Below are 23,217 nucleotides of genomic sequence, written 5' to 3'. Positions count from 1 at the left end.
ATTTTCCTTAAATATATTTTTCTTTTATTAATCACTTTCCTAATTTATTATGTAAGTAAAATTTCACATGTCCATGGCAACTCACACGCTCACTTTACCCTTTTCATCTCTTCTATATAAACCCTCTCTCGCTTTTACACTTTTCTCACAATCATTCACACACTAGCAATCACCAAACTAATTTGATCTCAATTTAAAAAAAAAGGAAGCAATCAGTAAATCATTAATCTTCCACCAGTTTATCACAATGGGAGAGGTAGCACATGTTTGCATGTATTATTGTCTCCGAATATATTTTCCCCTATTCAAATTTTATAATTTTGCAGAATGAAGAGAAGGTGGTGCTGAAAGCAGACTTCCACTGTGAAGGCTGCGCTAAAAAAGTAATCAAGTGCATTCGCGCTTTTAATGGTAAAAATCAACAAACATCTCTTAAAATATTTGTGGATGTTTTTTTCTAATTTGAATTTTGTGTAACAGGGGTGAAGGCAGCGACAATCGACGGCCAGAAGATGACGGTCACGGGAAAGGTGGATCCGGTGAAGCTGCAGCAGAAGGTCGTGCAGAAAACGCATCAGAAGGTGGAGGTGATTTCGCCGCAGCCAACCAAAAATTCGGGAAAAGAGGTGAATATGCTGTTTGAACTTTAACTGAATTTACCTTTGCTCTATCGTGCTGCGTTAGTAATTTTGTTATATGCAGGCAGCATTGACGACGGCGGTTCTGAAATTGAATCTGCACTGCAACGGCTGCATTAAAAAAATCTACAAAATTGTGGCCAAAACTAAAGGTAAAATTCACTATTTGTACAAGTTTGTACAAAGATGTCGACTAATTAATTATGCGTTGTGCAGGTTATAAGGGTGTGGAGGTCGACACACAGAAAGATCTGGTGATTGTGAGCGGCGCCGTGGACGTGGAGGCGCTGGCTGATGAGCTGCGGAAGCACCTCAAGAAAGACATGGCGATCGTGCCGTCCAAGAAAGACAATGGCGGTGGCGATGGGAAAGGGAACAATGTGCAAGGAAATGACATGCACCACCCGCACCCGTACTGAAACCAGCACCCAAACCCATACGCGTATCCGTATGAATCCGGGCCGTTTCAATACAATCCATATGGGGCCCACTTACATGCCCCTCAAATTTTCAGCGACGACAACCCCAACGCTTGCACTATTATGTAAATAAGATTATATTTCAATTTCAAGGGCTAATTTGGTCAGTTTTTGCTAAGCTATTTTAGGGAGTACCTCATTTTGATAAATTAAACTTTTTTGATCATGTGCATGTTTCCAATTTTGCTTTTTATAATATTTATTCATTAAATTATTGAATTGTTTGTGGTTGATGTGGAGTTGGGCCTTTCTCTTCAATTGTTTTTGGAAAAGTGGTCAAAAGGAATTTCTGGATTCCAGTATCACTAAGTTTGTTTTGTTCCTAAACTGATGAATCTATCAAAGTAATAATTTGGCGTTTACCATTCATGATATATTTCTACTAACATGTCAATATTGGTGGGTCTATTAATATACGAATATTTATTTAGGACAGTGACAAATTTACATAAATAAACACATAAATAGGGTAATTTTCATAGTTTATGATGTAGTAATAGACTAATAGTTACTATGATACAATGTGAAATTTACATAGATAAATACCAGAAAATACAAATATCGCAAGTATCTTTATTTGAAATTAAGTAAATGTATTATAAGAGAATCTTTCAAGTACGTTTCAATGTATCTATAATGCTATTATGTTGCTCTGCACTTCCATGGCTCGAGCATCTTTGCCACATCGAAAAAAGTTTACTAGCATTACATAGAGAAAGCATGAGGCAAGCATTTTAGGATTGTGTTTAGCTTATGTTTTGGAAAATGTAGGAGTCTTTCTCCCACTCTATACATCTGCTATTTTAGGATTGCTGTAGTCCACTTTCTATCACTCATGTGTCCTTCGCATCACTAACTCTCCTCTTAATTAACAACCTTTGAAAGATAGCCATGTATAGTTCTAGTATTTGTTTTATGCTCCTACATAATTGAGAAAATATATTTTTATACTTAAGCACACATGTTTCACTTCCTATTTCATTTATTTATTTATTAGCTATATAAACCACATTTCGTATCAACACTTCTCCCTTTTGCAGGCTTCTAGTTGTAGGAGTAGTATAATGTGCATGTGGCATATGTGATAATTTTGTAGTACTACTTCTTTGTGTGTTTGTTATGAAAAAAAAACATTCAAAACACACACACGTGTGTGTGAAATGCCATTAAAAGTAATCAACGACTACGACCAAAACGTCCATAATTATTGTGAGACGCTTTTCCATAATTAGGGACCCAAAAATGCTGACATTTTAATGGCCCCAGATAACCCATACAAATCATAGTTTATCAGAGTTATAATTGTGTGTGTTAGCCTAATAATAGAATGATTAATGTTAAAGGCTAAACGTCTCATATTTGAGTTCATTATAATGTGACATTTAATTTTTTACTACTATTTATTTATGTTATCCATAGAAAAAGTTCAGAATTATCATAAAATATTAGTTTATGATGCAGTATAACATTAAAATTGTACATGAACCTGTCAAAACAAAAGACAAAAATATTTATCTCCGAAGTGTGCTTAAGCTTGACCAAGAATATTCGAAATACCCTTAAAACGTATGGTCTCATCATGGTAGCTCCATGCATGCAATATTCCAAGCACTTATAATTGCTAAAAAAATACAGACTGCAAAGAGAGAGAGTGCTTTATGTCTTTTAATACAAGCAATTAGAATAGAAACATTTGTTTATATAGTTAGATTCCAAATAGCATGTGACGGGGTGGGGTTTATTAACGTAGTCGTCATCATTGCATGCCATGTGAGTTTTTCGATATTAAAATATGATGTATATATGTAGATTCAATAAATCATTTACTGAGGTTATAAGAATATTGTACTAGTTGATGTTTTACCGTCATTGAGCATACATTTGATTGGTTTGAGCTACATGCGTCATGCCGTTTCTGCTCCATAGGGAGTACTACAATTTACGTAATTAACAAAACTAAGCTAATTTACCTAGCACTTTCCTCAAAGTGCAATTAACAAAAAAAAGCTAATTTACCTAGCACTTTCCTCAAAGTGCTCAATAAAGCGGGATATACTGAGCACTTTCCGAGCACTTTAGGCGGTTGTTATTTGCTTCGTCAGCATATTTCTTCTACTTTCAGAGTGACTGTAGGTGCTCGGCAAAATTGGTCAACCATGCCTTCGGATGAGCGAGCATCTCCATGTGCTTGGCAATGGCGAGCACCTCCATGTGCTCGATATTTCTGAAAGGTTTTAGTATTTATTAAATACAACGACATTATTCTAGCTGGGTAATTTATTAAATATAGAATTTATTTTGAATATTCCGAGCACATATTCGGTGCTCGCTTAAATCGATAATAATAAAATGTTTCACAAGGCCGAGCTCGGGAAATTGTTGAATAGTTGCACAAGTATTTTTTATACCGAGCACATTTATGGTGGTCGCTATTTTCTGAGCACTTATTTGATGCTCGCATCTATTGGTGAAAAAAATTTAAAAGGCTAAGCATTTTCGGTGCATGCGTCATAGTTCCCAAACTAAATTGTCAAACCGAGCACGTTGACTGTGCTCGTACTGCTCGCAAGTTAAAGCACCAGTTGTTGATATTGCCGAGCACCGTTATATGTGCTCGGTATTTTGCCAAGCACAAGTGAAGGTGGTCGCTATTTTGCAGGCACATTTTTCCGTGCTCAGTATATTGAGTCGGTAAAAGTGATTTTTTTGTACCATGTAGAAATAATGCCATAAAACAACACAAATTTGGAGAATGATTTTTTGGTGATTTTGCAATCAACTCAAGAACTTTCCAGACGCAAACTCTGAGTCAATATATATAAGTGCATGGAAATTGGGTCAAGTTGTGTTAAAGTTAGTTACTAATGAATATATAATTTGATAGTACATATTTCGTGGTAACATAGTAATGAAATAATGTTACATGAATGGTGGAAAGGACAAATAATTAGATATTTAGAAGTCAATATCTATTGCCAGCTCTTACTGGAGTGGAGTGGAGTACTTTTTAGTGTGAGTGAGTTCGACACTATACCAACATGCAGCATGCTCAGTGCTCACAGTGATTTCATTTTATTTTGTTTTACGAGTTTTTATACACACTAGCTATAGTGCGCATATATCTTTAAATGTCAAAGAATAAAAGCATGTATCTTTAATTTTGTGCTATGTCTAAGTGTACAATTTTGTATGACATGGGTACATGTGTGACCATTTTTAATTACAATATTATATTTATGATTACTTGTAGAGAAATAATATATAAATAATAAAAAGAAACATAATACCAGAATCTTTGTCAGTATGTGTGTGTGCATGTATGATGTATATACGTGAGATCAGAGTCTCATTATCCACAAATCCACTCTTAAAAACCGAACCATCGAACCCTACCAAATTAGGGCTTTTAGATCTAGTTTTTTATGGATAAGATACAGAAATTTATAAATTATTTTTGTCTTCATCACGAACCTATTTTAATTCATCTGAAGTAAATAAGTCATACTAACATGTTACGAAGATTTAACTTCGTTCCAGAATATATTACTTCATTCTAGTAGGTTATTACTTCATTCCAGTAGGTTTTTACTTCATTCCAGTAAATTTTTACTTCATTCCAGTACGTAAATGTGGTTTCGCCGTCGCGTGCCGTTCTTTCTCTCTACAATATCTATCACCAACGCCATGGCGCTAATATGGTTTAATAAACACATGGAATAATGTAATAAACTATTGGAATGAAGCATGTGTAGAAGCATTTGAAGTACAGAATGAAGTAATAAACCTATATAATGAAGTAAAATGGGCTTGTAATGAAGCCGAAAAAAATTTCACAGCAGCACATCTCATCAAAAAAGCCTAGATCTAATGGCCCAGATTTGGTCTCAAGTTCGGTCTTTAAAATTGGTTCGACATTGATCACAACTCTGTGAGATCAAATATACTTATTTGATAGTTTTAGCTACAATACATTTAGTTACATAGATAGATGTCAGTATTTTTCACACATGTTATGTGTGAAAAATATATAAATACACGTCCATTTAGATGGTAGTCGCTACGTTTTAAAATTCGTGCTGAACTACAGTGATTAATTTTTAACAGAGTGGATAAGTATGTATTTTATAAGTATAAATTTGTAGTGAATAAAATGTGAAGTATTAGATCACCCCTTTTAAGTTTTAACAGTCATTAAAAGGGCCAGCGCAGTATTTGTAGCCCAAACTATTATGGTATTGTAGCCCAAACCATTATAGGCTCAATTTGTTTTTATTGGGCTACCGCTCCCTCAAAACAAAAGTACCCATACAAATATGTGAAACAAAAATATTTCGGCTTATAGTAAATACTATTGAATAACACAAAGAAACTTTTAATATATTGAATATTTCCCGCCTCGTGTTAATTGTTTTATAGTACTATATGTTTTCTTTTAGTTTGAGTTATTCAGTTTCATGAACATGAATGGATAAATACTCTGTTCGAATTTATAGTTTGGTTGATCAATCATCAATTGAGGCATTGAGCACGACTATCGATCAGTGCTAATTTAGAATCGATAAATAGTGATGAATTTGTATGTGATGGGAAGCACTAATATAATAAGACCAAAGGGAATATATATGCTTGTTTTGATCCCTCTCCATCATCCTCAACGATTTAGCAATAACAATATTAAATATTCCAATAAATATTTTAAAATGGAATTGATATTATTTTCAACATACTTAACATAAGTATTACTACTTCATATATACTTGAATAAAGCTGTGGTTATGGGTGAAAAATGAGGCGTGAAGATGTTGATACTCTATATGAAGTCACTCGATCTCATTAGGTACAAGTTAATTAGAAGGGGTTTCCTCGGCAAGTATCCGGTGGAGCTCGTTAGGGCGGCATGGAAGGTTGAGGGCGCCGCGGTGGTGAAAGCCGTATTCTTCGGCAGCTTGCTCCAATAGGCGCAAGAATGAGGGGTGTGTGAGGAAACTCAAGGGCACAATGATCCGCTCGTCCACTGCCACCACCGCAAAGTGGCCTTCCTTCACGTCGTCCGGCACCCTCATTTCCTTCTTGCCGGAAAGTAGACTCTTTTGTAGCCTCTTTAGGTTTAACACCTCAACGATTTTCTTCTTCGTGTTTGGCATTGTAATATACTAGCTATATGAGGGTTTCTCTCTGTGTTTTAATTTTGGAATGAAATTTAGGTTTGTTGTGTACATATATATATAGACTGTCCTAAGTAAAATAAATACTAGAGATAATATTACTACTATCTTTTTAAAAAATTTATGACCATTTAGAATTTCATCAAATTTCGTTATTTAAATAACTAATGACTATGTTTTACAAAATAATTGTAAGATGAGATGTGATAATAATGTGTCAATATGGGAGACCGATGCATGTGAGGAGCATTGATATGAAGCGTCACTGTTATAAGGTTTTTTTTTTTTTTTTTTTTCTCTTTTTCGGAACATGCTGTTATAAGTGTGATTCAGTTAAGTTATAGTAGAAACTTATTAAAGACTACTACTTCTTGATTTCGTGCGGCCTTTCACTAAATAATAGGAGTATGTTTTCGTGGAATTCCGAAGTGGAGTATCAAATTAATTAAGTGTTGTCTATATTTTCACTAAACATTCATTTGCATGCATGCCGACTAATATGTGGAGTACATTTAATTTGTCATTCTGGTATGTCCTAATTTATAAATCTCAATCTATTTTCACTATTTCAAATAAACGAATCTCACTGTGAAACTAATACTATGTCGAAATGTACCTATATTTAACCTTCTTCACTCATATATTTAACATTTTATTGTTTCTACTAAAACTTTGTTTATTTACATAAAGTTTATGGAAGTGGCAGTTTCACCATATATTACCCGCATCCACCTTGAGGTAGGGCAGCCAATATATCTTCCTCCACTATATCATACACTGACTCCATAATTGATGCAATGTCTATCTCAATCTGTGACGTCACTCAAATATAATTTGAACTTTTAAAACTTTCATCTAAAAGGCAAATACTGATAATAAGATGAAAAAGGAAACCTCCATCGCTTTACGCACTATGCATAGAAAACGAACTGAAATTGAAAATTATAATTTGAAATGGATTGGTGAGACATGTATGTCAGTGAGCTCCTGGCAGTACTATCACTATTACAATGAATTGTCACTTCTGAGAAATAAATATAGAAATTCAAAAGAGTTGTTTGCGAGTTGCACAAGTCCAGCATTCTTATGGAGTAGTACATTATTGAGCCAAACGACATAAAGTTCCACGGTATGGTCAGATTTGTCTTCAAACACTTGATGTCCTTTCACAAAATTGGGCTTTTATAATAATAATAATAATGTATCTAAATATCATGTTATACCGATGTAATTAGATATAGAGTGAACTACAAAATTGGCTTCTACGTATGATAAGTTGAACGCTAGAGGTACGGGTACCCATGTTTAAAAAAATGCATTGTAAGCCTCTACGTATGGGTATAATATCATTTCAGACATTTTTTCACTATTTTGAGTCTTTTCTACCCTTTTCCTCTCACTTTTAACTTAAATGAAATACCAAGGATGTTTTAGTCTTTTTTATTTTTATTACTATATACTATGTTTATTTTATATTAAAATATTATTTTCATTTAATCCATAAATATTGTAAATTTAATTAGATTGATAAATTAAAATACTTATAAATAGTTATTATAAGAATGATTTATGTTTTTAGTTTAGTTAAACTAAAATAAAAACATAAATCATTCTTATAATAACTATTGTAAAGAAGTAAAATATTTTAATTAAACTAAAATAAATCCTAATTTTTCAATTAGGTTAGTATTAAAATTAAATAGAAGATGTTTAACTAAAATATTAAACATAAATCCTAATATTTTGACAATCCGTCTTCTATTTAGTTTAACTAAAATAAAAACATAAATCATTCTTATGATAACTATTGATAAGTATTTTAATTTATCAATCTAATTAAATTTATAATATTTATGGATTAAATGAAAACAATATTTTAATATAAAATAAAAAATACATAGTAATAAAAATGAGAAAGACTAAAACATCCTTGGTATTTCATTTATGTTAAAAGTGAGGGGAAAAGAGTATAAAAGTCTCAAAATAGTGAAAAGGGGTCTGAAATGATATTATACTACTCATACGTAGAGGCTTACAAGGCATTTTTTAAAACATCGGTACATCTAGCGTTCGACTTGTCATACGTAGAGGCCAATTTTGTAGTTCACTCTTAGATATAAAAAGTTAAAAACCTTCATTTTCTAGAATGAATTAGGGTTTTAACTAATCCCTAACAATTTGGATGGGTATAGTAGATACTAGATACAAGTTCGTGCTATGAAGGATGTTAGTATGCCTTGAATCTGTATAGTTTGTCGCTAGCCAAACGGGGGTATTTATATAGAAGTAGGGCACAGAACTCTGTAATCTGAAAACACTCTGAATACAATCTGTTCTCTGTTTCCTGTCGTGGGCGTAGCCAACACAACGTTGGTGAACCACGTAAATTCTGTGTCTCTTTACGTTTCTGTTTGTCTCGATTACACAATTACTATATTTTGTCACAACAAAGGATTTGTTATCTGCAAAAATTGGACACTTTCATTGATAAAAATTTTGAGTACATTTAGATGGTACTCCTAATATCTAAATTAGCACGAGAGTAGAAGTGATCGCTGGTGCACAAGGAGCGGCCCATACATCTAAAGCTAACGAAGAGAAATATGGATGAACTGAAAGACTGTCGGATAGAAAGGGATTATGAGAAATATAAGACTGCACATTTAGTGAGAGGTTAACATATTTGATGCTTTTCTGATCTCATAAGACTTCAAGGCTAATTGTATTTAGTCTATGGCAATTCGGGAATAGATGACTCGATAACACTCATGAAAATTATACTACTATTAGATATATGTATATTTTCGATTAAGCCAATCTATAATCGAGCACGTGAATAATAATGGGCAAACTGAAATCAGTAGGTGCCATGACCATCCCACGCATGTCTAGAGATTGTCACTTTCTTCGTATCCCATCAAGTCATTATGTTCATGATCAATATAAAGTTTTAAATACCTAAACACACGATATATGATGATGGATATATGATTATTATAACTCCAAATATATCCTATTCCTATCCAATATGCTTTGTAGATTAGGTGCCCACGAGCACTAATTAATGAAAATTAATATCTGCTATCTATGGCGGTAACTATCATACTGATTTAAGTGGAATCATTTAGTCCTTCTATTTCTTTTCACTAGATTTTTATTTAATTCGTATCCATTTGTTTCGGTTCATTATATGCACCGACTGTATTACAAGAGGATTTATATCCAGCTAATTAGTATTAGGTCTATCTCCAATCTATTTGAGTAAATATATACCATGCCAAAAAATAGTTTTACTTAAATCATTTAAACTAAACTTAAATTTTGCATCATTTATGAGTATTGTATATGTCTCACAAAATATTTTGCTATAGACTCATATTTGATGTTGTTCCGTTGAAAAATGTAAAAATAAGTTTGGATTAACATATAATTAGAAAAGTTTACTACACCAAAAATGAGATTTGGGGTGTATATTGAAGATGACATTATTTTTTGAATCATAGTACAAATATAATTATAACTACAATTATTATTAAGTATATTTAAATAATATTAAAAAAATAAATTAATTATTAATTTATAACTTCAAAATAATAATATTAATATTTTTTAATAGTAATAGTATAAATAGTTAGAAGAATGAGAGAAGATATAATAATATCACTTTTGGTACAAATTTTGTCAATGCCCAAAATATCCTTTATGACACAAATGGAAAATTAAATTTGTTTTGAGGGCATTTTGGAGTGAAAATTGCATCAGGTACCAAAAATGTGATTTATAGGTACCAAAAACGATATAAAATAAAGATCATGTACTATTTATTTGCGAAAATGAAAGATCAAGTACCATTTATGTAGTTCACTCTTCATTCAAAACACAGAACTAAAATTAGTAATTGGCCAGACAATTGAAGCGACGGGTTAGGAGATACTTATTTTATAAACATAACTACATAAGTAATTAGCATCGACTGAATCTCCATTTTAGTGCGATTAGTTAATTTCAGTTAATTGGGAAATCAAATGACTCTTCCTAATATCATAATTTCAGTTAACTTCAGCTTTAAATAAACATGGTAACGATCTCTTCTAGTAAAATCTTAGAATGTGGAAAGAAATTAGTTTAAAGTTTAATTAGGTGCCCGATAAATTTAGCAAGTTTTAAATTATAAAAAAAATGAAAGATGAGATACTTGTTTACCAAAATTAAATAAATATCGAGACAAAATACTCTATGGCCATGTGGCCAGGTATGTAGACAAAAATGAGTTAAAAAAGTGAAGTAAAGCTCCAAAATAATGTCTCGTGCAACATTATTCATTAATAATGAACCCACGCTACATATATATGACTAATATGAGCTGTAAAGGGCAAAATGTATCACAAAAGTTGGAAACCAAATTAATTCGGGAGAGACATAAGTCTCCTAAATGGGAACACATATAATCAAGCAGCCATTGGTAACTAGATGAGAATAACTTGTCGTGGCAAGTTTATATAGGCCAGCATTTCATTTTCATACAAATAAAATAAAATAAAATAAAAATCTATATATATATATATATATATATATATATATATCTGTTTGAGTAGGATGGACTCGAAATTAGAATGGTTCCAACACATAAGTTGGACATGCATGTCTGCCTGAATAACATGGCATGAATGAAGGGTCGGTTTTACTTATTGCATTAATTTGAAATTAAGCCTTGTCAAGCGTTTTAACCACTAACTCTTCTCCTTTCGAACTTTTGAAGGAATACAAATTTTAATGAAAAAATTGATATAGTACAAAAAGAAAGGAGAAAAAATACTAGTGAAAGTAATGTTAGTGGATAATAAAGTTCGCATTATTAGTAATGTTTAGTTACACTGATTTAGAAAGTTCATAATTTTAAAAGACGACCAAAAAAGAAAATAGTAGTTCCATATTTTTAAAGGACGGATGGTATATTATGTAATTTCAAGTTGAAGTTATAGGTTGGAGTAATCGCTCTAACTTTAGATTCCAGTGTGTTACATGTATATATATGCCCCCTTGATCCCTTTGATGGGTTATCGTTATTAATGGCTTATTATATTTGAACCCTACACTTCAAATGTACCAAAACAAATTTAGAATAACATTTAATTCTAGGGTGATCCAGTGAGTCCTCGCAACGTGTCTTTCCTAGAATCATGCATATCTAATGTACATCATTTGAACTATAATTATATGGGGCCGAATGATTTTTATGCCTTTGTCGTAGTTTCATGACTGAACTAACAACAATGATTATTATTGCACATGACATATTTTAGCTCAGGTCGAATTGTACCCTTTTTCCAGCAAGAATCGAATTCATATCTCATTATTCAAAAAAAATAGAACTGGGTTCATACAAATTAAACTGGGTTACATCCTCGGCCGTCATGTGCTAATTTTGACTCGTATACTAAATAAACTATTGGTACAACATACTAATCCCATCTATAGCTAAGATGGAGGGAAGTAAGAACACTTCTCTATATTTATGACACTGATATATGCTACTGTACTTACTATTTTGTTACTTATATACAAGAAAAAATGAGCAGCGTACTTATCTGTGAAGTCGTGTATGAGCTCTTGCAAGTCGAGTGTAATTTCTTGTTGCATTTTATAAACACAGCATGCTATAGAAAACCAAAGGTATGAAGGCATTATCGAGCTGTGCCGTGTAGGCCTCTAACAGCCCGCTGGTGGTCACTGCTACGATCAAAGAAAACCAGTGCTGCACCAACAGGACAAACAACAATGCATGAAAACACAGGGAGCAAGACATATATACTCACGTATGAGAGTGAGAGAGAGAGAGAGAGACCATAGTGAAAATGTAACCAGTTGCTGCTAAAAGTGGAAGTAGAACAAAGCAAGCAGCAAGAACAGAAGTAATGCCGGCAGCAGTGCCTTCTATTGTTTTCTCTGGCAAAAAAAAATTTACATGAGTTAGTAGAGAAAAATTAGTTTTGCAGAGAAGATATAACATAACACAGGAAAGGGAGATGAAGAAAGTACTTCCAGTCTTGCTCCACCTAAGAACTCCATACTTGTGTCCTACCATGGATGCCTGATACAACCATCAGACAAAACATTCAGCATAAGCAAACGAGTGGTAAGAAGTCATCCACACTATTAACTCGGTAATTGAATGAATCTTCATCTCTTATTCTTTGTGACTATGATGCTGCTATCGCGTCAATGGAAACTAGACTAAGATGCAACAGGTTTTCCGATGACTTAACAGTTTTAACACGCTACCTTTTCCAATAGTGATTGGCTTGGAAACACAACTAGGAGTAATCAGAACGAAAGAAGAAAGGGAAGTGAATGAAAGTAAGTGGAGTAATAAATGTGAGTAATCAATCATTTGCATTAACTGCAAGAATACTAAAAAAATCTGGTTCTACAACAGGGTAATTGACCAAGTATATTTCTCGGACAGATGAAAACAGCTTAGATACTCAGCACGACTGTAACCAAGTACTGTATAAGTACATGATTAATTACTGGTATTGGCATGAGGAAACTAGTTCAGTTTATCACTTGATGAGTTGTATCATTTGAGTAATCAAATCGTCATATCAAGTTATAAATAAAATGTCAGCAGCCTAAAAAAGCCATAGGAGTTTACCATTGTATCTCCAATACCAAGACTTAGAATTCCAGCAAATGGTGCAAGTGGCCTATCAGTCAAACCAGAAGCCAACCAAATAGGAATTGCGCATCCCAACAACAGAGAGAAGTGGCTGCTTAGAGAGATAAGGCAAGAATAAAATCGATCAATGTGGGACACATCTGGTATAGCAAATATGCAATGTGGGCAATAATCACGCACCTGACAACAAGAAGATCAGAATCACGATGATCTGTAAAAGCGTTCATGAATTGATGAACTAGATGACCTAATGGCCAGATTTTCCATATCTGCACGGTAAAATCAAAGTTAGTAAAAATCAAGGTACATCAATACGTGATACTCCCTATGTCCCCCAAAATAGTGCACGGGTTTTAGTAAATGTAACGAAGAATGTTTTGTTTGTGGAGTGGAGAAAGGGCCACCCTTTATTAGGCAGACATGTGTGGCAAAGTTGTAAATAAGTAGAAAACGTGAGCATAAAAATAATGGAATTGTATGCAAATTGCAATTATGGCAAAAAGAAGTTTGCACTATTTTGAGTGATGAATAGAGTATAATACGCATAAGTAGAATTAATTACAAATAAGCCAGAGGACCAATGCATGCAAAAAAAAACGAGAGTCAACTTGTATTCCCTCTCTGCTGAAAAAGGATCAGAGTTGAAAAGAACTAAGTTGTGATAATCATAGAGAGGTAACAACTCCAGAATATTGATGTATTAAGGGGCTTCTTGGTATGATGGAATGGAATAAGGAGGGGATGGAATGGAGATGGAAATGGAATGAGGATTCCATTCAATTCTTGCGCTTGGTGAATCCATGAATGTAAGGAATACAAATGGAATGGAATTGTGTAGTGTGTGTGGTGCATGCAATGTGTGTAGTGTGTGTGTGTATAGTATGCATATTGTGAAGTGTGTGTGTGTGTACAATGTGCGAAGTGTATACTTCTGGTTTCCAAGGTGATGCCAGCTTTACTCTGTCATATGAGGAAAAGATACGTGATAGAGAGGGACAATGCAGCAAAATAATCCAACGCCACATCCACATGTGAAAGAGTCAAGTTTCTACTCCTTGCACCATCACCAACATAATGCAACCAAAGACCTATGCAAATTACAAACTGCTTAATACATAGTCTTCTACGTAACCATACATTATATCTTATCTCAAAAGAGATTTCCCAATAATATGGTCCTTTATAAGTGCACTTAACATATGGAAAATGGTAGTTAGATGCATGAGTTCCCCACAACTAGAAGTTTCTGTATAGAATAAATTAAATATTTCAGATTTGAGTAGCTATTGAACTCCAATCATATGATTCATCATTTCATACGACAATCATAATAAAACCCAAGAAACTGGGAGAAACAAGAGTTGCTTTCATCAGACTTACTCGAATAGTTTCCAACAAGAGAAAAACTGCCAAAGCTGCACCAAAAGAAAGGTCAAGAAACTTCGGCTGAAAAATAAAATAAGGCATTAGCATCGATTAATTACAGGGAATTAGAGATGCAGAGAATGACTGATAAACTCATTGTTTGAACCCAAAGCACCTGGAATATAAGGGCAGGAACAAAAATTGCAACAGCCATCAGATGATAATATTTGCGAAGAAGTATTCTCTCGGTTTTACTGTTCTTTGATATGCTGTAAAACCGTCTAACAGACACAGATATGATGACCAGCCAATAGACACATAGAGTAAGTCTCTTTAGCGGTTCGGATAAAACAAAATCAATGACCCTGATTAAAAAAGAGGTTGAGGACAAGATGTTATAACCAAGTTAATTCAGTAAAGAGTCAATACTTGCAATTATCCACTGAGAGAAAATAATTCCTGGTGAGCAAATAGAGATAGCATCTTTGCTAAACGGTCCAGGTCGGAACACATGTTCTGTCAAGTATTTTTCATATATCATAACTTCTGGTGACATTATTGAATCTATCCTACGAACAAAATATAACACAGCCAAGTCTATTATCAGAATGTTCAGAAGAGCATTACTAGAAAAGATTGTGTTTTCTGAAGAAGTTCCTTACATTGTTAAAGTGAACCATTGCCAACTAATCTTATGTCTGCAATTCAACTTCATCCTTTCAGAAAATTCTAACTACTTTCGTAGCAAGTTTCTCAGTACACACGTGCATTTGCAATTAAATATTTGAACCCGTATTTAGATTTGAAAATAATGTTAGCTATGCAGACCATCTTTTATTGTCAAAGACTATGAAAATCGACCTTAAAACAATCAAGGGCAAGCAAACTGGGAGTCAATTTACCCCTTTGAAAGTTTGAAAATCATCTTCAGTTCTTCACCAATCTCAACTCAGCTTTTAGGAAACCAACAATTCTTCTTATGATACCCTTAGTAATAATTGATTTAGAGCTATTACAGTAAAGTGCTAACTGCTAATGACTAATTCTGGGGTTCCAACACGGAGGCCTTACATCAGTTGTCCACTCTATCCTTGTGACATACTTTAATACTTTCATTCAATATGAACAAGACTATGGAAGAAAAAGTAGCAACATACTGAAACCAAAATCTGTGGGTTACCTACCATAAAAGAGGATGCATGTGGAAAGCATGCACAAATTGCATCCATGACGGAACTACCGCTACCAACACAAAAGTGAGTAAAGCATAAAACACAAGGGATCTTCTCTTCTCATGATTTCCCAAGTCTGTGGTGTTTTCCGAGCTGACACAGTATTCCACCATCCGAAGAACATATTTATAGAACACAGGAAAAAGAAGGAGGCCAAAAATCATTCCCTGCAATAATGAAGCAAAAAAATTGCTACTGAACAACTTTAAAGACTGAATCATTTCACCAGCTTCACCAGGCAGTCAGGCACAAAGTACATCAATTGTTATTTTGATTGTCATAGTCAGAGAATAATACCTGAATAATGGTGCTTATCTCACTTCTGTTGATTCCATTTTGAATGAATGGTGCATCGGATGACGCCAAATAAGAAATCTGCTTGATACAGACTTTGATCAGTCAAAAAAGAAATAACCAGTCACAAGGTGACCATGCACTAGGAGAACTGAAGATGGTGAAACCAACTTTTGAAGTAGTGTATGCCATCATGTCTCCAGAATAGAGTACAAGTCCTGTAGTCACTAGAAGAGATTCTCCTGCCAAGAGGAACGCATACAATTGCTTATAAGACAATAACCAGCTGTTTCTCACGCAAACACACTAATAACACATGCACTCACGAAAGAATGGAACATTCCTAATAGAAATCTCAAGTTCTACCTTCCATCAAAGTAGCAAAATTATACTAACTGGTTTAAGAAAGTGGAACTTTCTAAAATTGAGTTACTATTATTGGTGCTTACGTAGCCTAAATAATCAGCTAAGGTACCTATTGAAGCGCATGCTGGAAATGTTTCAAGGATCTTTTGAATTAGTGCTACTGCTGCCCATCCATGGCCAAGTACCCATAACGATACCAAGGCTGGAGCCCAGCCTACAAAACAGAAGCGCATCAAAAAGAAATTGAGACATGTATGACAAATTTGTTCATGAAGTAAGTTCTTGAACAAGAATACATGTTCCAAATACTGGAATAAGTGTGATAACAAAAGACTTGTTCACTTACCACCGTATAATTTCCCAGATAAGGATACTAAGCCAGATCCAACAAAGCATATTACACAAATGGAACTATATATTTGGTTCCTGCTGGAAAGAGAGCAGATGGAAGTCTTGCTCTTTCTCTTGCTCTTGCCCTGACGCTGACAGACGAGGGAAAGGAAAATGAGCACCACAACACAACTGGATGATGCAGCCCAATACTGTGACTTCAGATACTCAAACTCTGCAGTAGACGGAAATATACAGAATGAGCTAGACGATCATGTATCTATGGCATCTCAAGGAAAAACTGAACAACCTATAGAATACTCCTATTTGTATAATCAAAATGATGGGAAAATAGAGGCGACAAGAATTGCACCAGATATTTGTATGGATGATACAAATACAAACAGACATATGGAAAAACAATAAGAAGGAACTATGAAGTAAAGAACGCCTGCCATGCTTTATTATTTTGTACTTGTATAATTTATTTCTTGGATCCAGCAGCCCTACAGTTGCTGGAATGTTTAATTTTAAATCCCTCCCATACCCTCTTCAGTAATGGAACCCCAACAAATATAAAAGAAATTAAAAACAGTGGGAGGGATAGAGTGCTTCAAGTGAACATTACACACCATACCTGCAATTCCAACTTCCTCTAATGTGATTGCTCTCGAAGTTTGTACCAATTTCGAGACTAGGAGACCGGGCAGCGTGACTGCACCCAACAGAACTCCAGAAGAAGCTCCAGGCCTGTCATAAGCCACTCCAAATCAGCTCCAATAAAAAATGAAAAGATAAGCTTTTGGGTAAATTAAACAACGAAGCAACAAAAGTATCACAGGCCATATAGATCAACAGCTTCAACCTTGTATAAAGTTCATAACACATTCAGAGACGCCAAAATAAGCACAGAACCATTCATCAGATTGAAAAAAAAACACAATTTTGACATAGTTTGATCCTAACTTCAGCCTAGTGCATGATCCTACATTCCTAACCATATCATAAAACCATTCTACAAGACACACAACAAACACCGATCAAAAGCTAAACTCGAAACCAACAACAAAATGTCCAAACAGGTTGTATCCCAACTCAAACCGAAAATTCCCCAAAATCAAAATTACTATTATTAACCTGGTTCTAAAGAAAAGAGAAAGCGGATTAGAGGCGTCGTCTACGGAGATCTCAACGCAGAGAGCGAGGAGGAAGAGGAGAGAGAGGGAAAAAGCTTCCGGCAGGAGACTAAAAGGAATGGAGAAAAGAATTCGAACAACATAGAGCAACACCACCGCCCTCTCGCCGTTGAGCTGCCGCAACAGCTGCGGCGCCATAACTTGAATCGCCTGTGAAATTTTCCGATTAGATGCTAATTCCGAGAGTGGGATCAGTGGCTAGAGATTTTGTTGTTGAAGCTTGAATTTTTGGGGGGGTTTTGAGGAAATCGAGGGATGGAATTACGCGCGGGGGGACGCGGTCAGGTTTATATAGCGGTTCCAGTCGTTGAATTTTATGCCTGAATTTGGAAAACGGTCATCGGGTCGGGTCAATATTCATGAAAATATAAATAAAATTTTACCAGCAGTGTTCATTGGATTGAACGATAAGATAACATATTTCATTAGGTTGGAAGTTGGTAGGGAGAAACAAAATTGTACTACTCCAGTATAATGCTTTGGTTGCTGCAATATTAAGAAAAGTTAAATTCTATTTCATCTATAGTATTTAAAAGAGGTCTTCAAAAAATTAGATTTTTTATTATAAACTTTGAAATTGATAAATAATATCACGAACTTTACCTTTAGTATGTTATTTCCCATCAATAAAAAAATTCCGATAAATAATATCATGATACGGATTTTTTTCGTAGTTTCTCGACAACAACTTCGAGAGTTTTAAGATTTTCAATCTTTGAGTAGTTTTTCTTTAAGCACACCCTCCAAATTTGTTCTTCAATCTATTAATATAGCCGGAATTTTTTCATTAGCTATAAATAACAAACCCAAAGTAAAGTTCGTGATATTGTTTGCTAATTTCAAAGCTTGTGAGAAAAACTCAACTTTTTTAAAGTTTTATGATATTATGTGTCAATATCTCTATTTAAAATTGGAATATTGGTCTCCAAAATTATAAAGAAAATTGTAATATAATGCTTGTTGTTTCGAAAAATATATTGTTGGTTGTTACAATATTAAGAAAAGTTAAATTCTATTTCATCTATAGTAGTACTATTTAAAATTGGAATATGTCTTCGAAACCATAAAGCTTATCCAAATTTAAGTATTTTCCTATGATATTTAAAATTGGTCTAAAATACCTCAAACTTTACATTTTTTTATTTCTAAAACCTGCCTAAATAAAATACATTTTTCAAAAACTTATTCAATATGAGCAACAGTAAACGTTTATGATATTTTAATAATTTTTTAAGTTTATGATTAGTAGAATAAAAATGCACATAGAAAATCACGTTAATTTAGTTGTGCCAAATAGGATAAAAAAAAGTTATGTTCGTTAGTTGGATATGGGGATTGATCTTATGGGATCGGAGAAACAACATAATGAAAAGTTTGTAATATTTTATATTACCAATTTTAAAATTTTTATTAGAATATCACAATTTGATCAAAGTTCATAATTTTAAGAATCAATGTAAGTAATAAGTAAAATGTCTTTACTCTTGTAGATCTATTGCGTCACTACCTTAAACTTAAGGTTAACGCTCATTCAATTTAAAAGGTTATCTTCATCGATAGTACTAAGTACTAGTAGTAATTAGGAGTTGAATCACGATGAGGTTAAAATGTTATGCAGTTTTATATTCGCCATATAAAATTGATGCGAGTTTCAATGTTTTAACATATGTGCTTGTTATTTAGATTTTGCAAGGCAATATCACAACTAAATGTTTAATTATGCAAGTTTTGCATCTTCTTGGTTTCCTGTTTCGAGTTATATTACACACTCCACGAGTTTTTTTTTATTCAATTTTCAAAACATAAGTGATTTGATATCACTGATAATTAAAAATAGAAACTACTTTTATTTTAGTGTGTCTATTAAATAAAAAATTTCTATTTTAGTAAGTTTTTTTAGTGATACTCGTTCTCACTACCAAAAAAGCGGCCATTTCTGAGCACAATGATGCTAGCAAAACTGTATTAAGTGCTCGCAAAGGTAAGTTTTGCTAGCAAATTTCGAGCACCAACGCTGCTAGTTATAGAGCTTGTAGCAAATTTGTTAGCAGTTTTTGCGAGCAGAAATTCTTTTGCGACCACCTTTTTGCTCGCTAATCGACGATGTCGACCAAACTATGTATGTGCTCGCAATATTCCTAGCAACTCCAATTTGCTCGCAATTTTTTTAGCACCTCCATTTTGCTCGTACATTTTCTAGCACCTTCAATGTGCTGACTGTTTAATTTCAGCTCTTACTGGTAGCAAACATTGTGCTAGCAGAAAGAACAAAATTTTAATATTTTTTTACTAATTCTTATTTGGATAATTTATTAAATAAAAATTATAACGAAATAACAATTAAAAAAGAACAAAATTCAAAACATTTATAATGAAATGACAATTAAGAAAGAGCAAAATTCAAAACTTACATAAAAGCAATAAGATTGTTTTACACTTTTTAGTTTTTAACTCATTCGGTTAACCTTTTCAGTAAGATTCAACAATTGTTCTAATATCCTCTCATTTTTTTTCTCAAATTCCGCGCGTAACTCCATTTTTTGCCGCGCTAAAAGCGGCCATTTCTGAGCACAATGATGCTAGCAAAACTGTATTAAGTGCTCGCAAAGGTAAGTTTTGCTAGCAGATTTCGAGCACCAACGCTGCTAGTTATAGAGCTTGTAGCAAATTTGTTAGCAGTTTTTGCGAGCAGAAATTCTTTTGCGACCACCTTTTTGCTCGCTAATCGACGATGTCGACCAAACTATGTATGTGCTCGCAATATTCCTAGCAACTCCAATTTGCTCGCAATTTTTTTAGCACCTCCATTTTGCTCGTACATTTTCTAGCACCTTCAATGTGCTGACTGTTTAATTTCAGCTCTTACTGGTAGCAAACATTGTGCTAGCAGAAAGAACAAAATTTTAATATTTTTTTACTAATTCTTATTTGGATAATTTATTAAATAAAAATTATAACGAAATAACAATTAAAAAAGAACAAAATTCAAAACATTTATAATGAAATGACAATTAAGAAAGAGCAAAATTCAAAACTTACATAAAAGCAATAAGATTGTTTTACACTTTTTAGTTTTTAACTCATTCGGTTAACCTTTTCAGTAAGATTCAACAATTGTTCTAATATCCTCTCATTTTTTTTCTCAAATTCCGCGCGTAACTCCATTTTTTGCCGCGCTAAAGCAGCGTCGCGCGCTGCACCTTGACTCTCCAGCTCCGCGCGCAATGCAGCATTTTGCATCTCCAGCTCGGCATGTCGCTGCTCCTGCTCTGCGCGGGATGCCGCATTCTGCTGCTCCAGCTCCACGCGCATCTCAGTTGTAATTGCTCTCGCATTGCTTGTAACTCTTCCGTGCTAATACCTGAGCCTCCAGTGGATGATCTGCTAGCAACATTAGGGAAATAAATGCTCGTTGCCTGTCCAGCTCCGGGAATTTGGTTTCTCTTCATCTTCTTCACAAAAAGGTCAAGGAAAATGCGATCAAAATCTGGATCTACTTCCCCTGCAGCCCGTAATTCATCGGCTCTTGCCTTAACTTGCTCCTATAAACATGTATAATAAGACAATAAGCATCAGAACCAATGCAGTAACTAAAAGATAACAGTAACTAAAGAAGAAACCAATGCAGTAACTAAAGAACAGTGAGCATCAAATGCAAATGGAAAGATAACAGTAAGTCCACTGTAGTTTAATAAGACTCAATCTCCAAACATTGTATCTCCAAGGCTAAGTTCTAGGGAGAAGCTTCAGACTTCTAATTTCTAAACCCATTGTGGCTTTCTGTGTACAAATTAGCAAGTCCCAGCTCCACTATAAGTGATATGGACATTGCAAGGGGACACAATTTGAAAGAAGGTCAGGTACTCGATTGAAGACTCAAGCCCTCTCTCAACAAACAAGTGAGAAAAAACACAAACAACTCAAACAACTCAATCTGAGTGTAAAAATACTGGCAATACATTATTTGGATTATCAGTAAAAAGATTCTACCAAATGCATGAAATTCTGAGTGTCTATAGAAGCATGCACTTAATCTGCCTACATCAATACCTTATTTGGATAATCAATCAAATCTCCCCCCCCCACTCCCCCCTAAATCCTACTGGCTACTGCCTCTCCATATATAGAACTTCCACTGCTCCATTTTGATTAAATCACTACTAATATCAATTACATATTAAATCACTACTAATCAAGAATCAGAGTTGTATAGCACGCACGCTCACATATATGCTCATCACCATCAGTTCACTCCTTCATAACAAACCTTCAAATTTGTAAGCAAATTAATTTGAAATTATCATTTTTTCTATGGCGCGCTGCGAACACAACTCCCCCGATGAATCTTTGCTCCTTAGCGTGTGAACCCTTACATAAAGTTCTACAAATTTAGGCATCTTCCCTTTATTCTCTTTAATCTGCAAACAATATTCAAAATGATTAACAATAATTAAAAAATGAACAAGTTAAACTAGAAAATGCAATGTCTACCATCTTTTCCACAGTCACGTCAAATGGAACAGATCCGTTACAATGTGTGCCGGGGGCTTTCTCATAACCTTGTTTACGGTTTTTCGAACATCTCTCAGAAATCTTGATAGACTCAGCCGTCGTCCACGCTTTAGTGTAATCTTCCCACAACGCATTTGTGAAGTAAGCAGGCTTTCTTTTCCTATTTTTCAGTCTGTAGATATGATTGCCATAGTTACGCTTACATCTCTTCGAAAAGCACTTTTGGCAAGATCTTGATTGTAGTTCTCAATATTTGCATAGACCTGCAAAATAATATAAAAGAAAAGAAACAAAGTTAGAGCAAAATATTAAATAAAATATTAAAGAATTTAGTTACATCAAGAAATTCTAAGCTACAATTAGAATATCAAGTAAAACATTGACCATTCTTTACTCTAATGGATTATAGTTTATACAATTACCTTAAATTCTTCCCAATAGGATTCAATGCATGCTTCATCAAGAGTTGCTTGTGAGAATGCAGTTGGGTGTACTATATTCTGAAAAGCACTGTGCAATATGTTCGCCACGGCTTTGGAAGGTTGCAATCTGCATATGAATATATAGTTATGAACTTTAAAATTTATAAAAATAATTATCTATCCACTTACAATCCATCATTTCTGAGATGAATGAATATACGGCCATCTTGATCATGTGTAGGATGGTCCCTCACTGTACCATTTCGCCTCACTGTACCATTTCGCCTCACTGTACCATTTTCCTCTCCTTCCTCCCCTTCTTCCTCTTCGACACGAATTTCTTCCTCAAGAGCATTTTCTTCATCATCATCAAGAACAGCCAACCTGCGTCCTCGTATTGTGAATCCTCCTCGCATTTTTCTAACTGAAATAAGTAATGTTTTACTTTCAGTATATGGTAATCAAGAAGAATACATATAGTATACAACAGAATAGGTGTCCAAGCCCACAAAAGACTGCATATGATTGATAACTATAAT

At 34.1% G+C, this 23,217-nt stretch overlaps 1 protein-coding gene, 1 long non-coding RNA gene and 1 pseudogene across 3 annotated transcripts; 1 reads left to right on the top strand and 2 right to left on the bottom strand.

Moving 5' to 3' along the window:
* Nucleotides 1-247: 247 nt before the first annotated feature.
* LOC125209258 (heavy metal-associated isoprenylated plant protein 3-like) lies at nucleotides 248-1,186 on the top strand (annotated as a pseudogene).
* A 10,418-nt stretch (nucleotides 1,187-11,604) lies between these two features.
* On the bottom strand, nucleotides 11,605-18,017 carry LOC125216011 (dolichol kinase EVAN-like). 2 transcript variants are annotated; one of them, XM_048117611.2, is made up of 14 exons: nucleotides 17,686-18,016; nucleotides 17,186-17,298; nucleotides 16,565-16,783; nucleotides 16,328-16,432; nucleotides 16,024-16,094; nucleotides 15,856-15,933; nucleotides 15,511-15,725; nucleotides 14,502-14,691; nucleotides 14,342-14,407; nucleotides 13,142-13,230; nucleotides 12,938-13,052; nucleotides 12,322-12,373; nucleotides 12,128-12,228; nucleotides 11,605-12,037 (listed from the first exon to the last, which is right to left on the bottom strand). In XM_048117611.2, the coding sequence occupies exons 1-14, from the start codon at nucleotides 17,880-17,882 to the stop codon at nucleotides 11,924-11,926; spliced, it is 1,725 nt and encodes a 574-aa protein (XP_047973568.1). In that variant the 5' UTR covers nucleotides 17,883-18,016; the 3' UTR covers nucleotides 11,605-11,923. The 2 variants fall into 2 exon arrangements, with proteins under 2 accessions (XP_047973568.1, XP_088925435.1); XM_089069309.1 differs by having other exon boundaries at nucleotides 12,128-12,373; nucleotides 17,686-18,017.
* A 2,794-nt stretch (nucleotides 18,018-20,811) lies between these two features.
* Nucleotides 20,812-23,087, bottom strand: LOC125198564 (uncharacterized). Its single transcript, XR_016136371.1, has 5 exons — nucleotides 22,868-23,087; nucleotides 22,679-22,805; nucleotides 22,236-22,519; nucleotides 22,012-22,162; nucleotides 20,812-21,286 (listed from the first exon to the last, which is right to left on the bottom strand). It is a non-coding gene; the product is annotated as an uncharacterized LOC125198564 (long non-coding RNA).
* Between the last annotated feature and the right edge of the window lie 130 nt (nucleotides 23,088-23,217).

This window comes from Salvia hispanica, chromosome 3 (assembly GCF_029641045.1).
Source record: "Salvia hispanica isolate PSC_SH4W2 chromosome 3, Shi_PSC_v1, whole genome shotgun sequence".
NCBI lineage: Eukaryota > Viridiplantae > Streptophyta > Magnoliopsida > Lamiales > Lamiaceae > Salvia > Salvia hispanica.
The sequence above is the reverse complement of the archived record's forward strand: the minus strand, read 5'-3'. Positions and strand labels throughout refer to the sequence as shown.

Excerpts from the sequence above, each read along its gene's own strand:
- LOC125216011 (XM_089069309.1), bottom strand. The coding sequence starts at position 17,882 with ATGGCGCCGCAGCTGTTGCGGCAGCTCAACGGCGAGAGGGCGGTGGTG. Across the intron at positions 16,784-17,185 it reads AGAGGAAGTTGGAATTGCAG|AGTTTGAGTATCTGAAGTCA; the intron begins GTATGGTGTGTA and ends CGTCTACTGCAG. Across the intron at positions 15,934-16,023 it reads TGGCATACACTACTTCAAAA|ATTTCTTATTTGGCGTCATC; the intron begins GTTGGTTTCACC and ends TGTATCAAGCAG.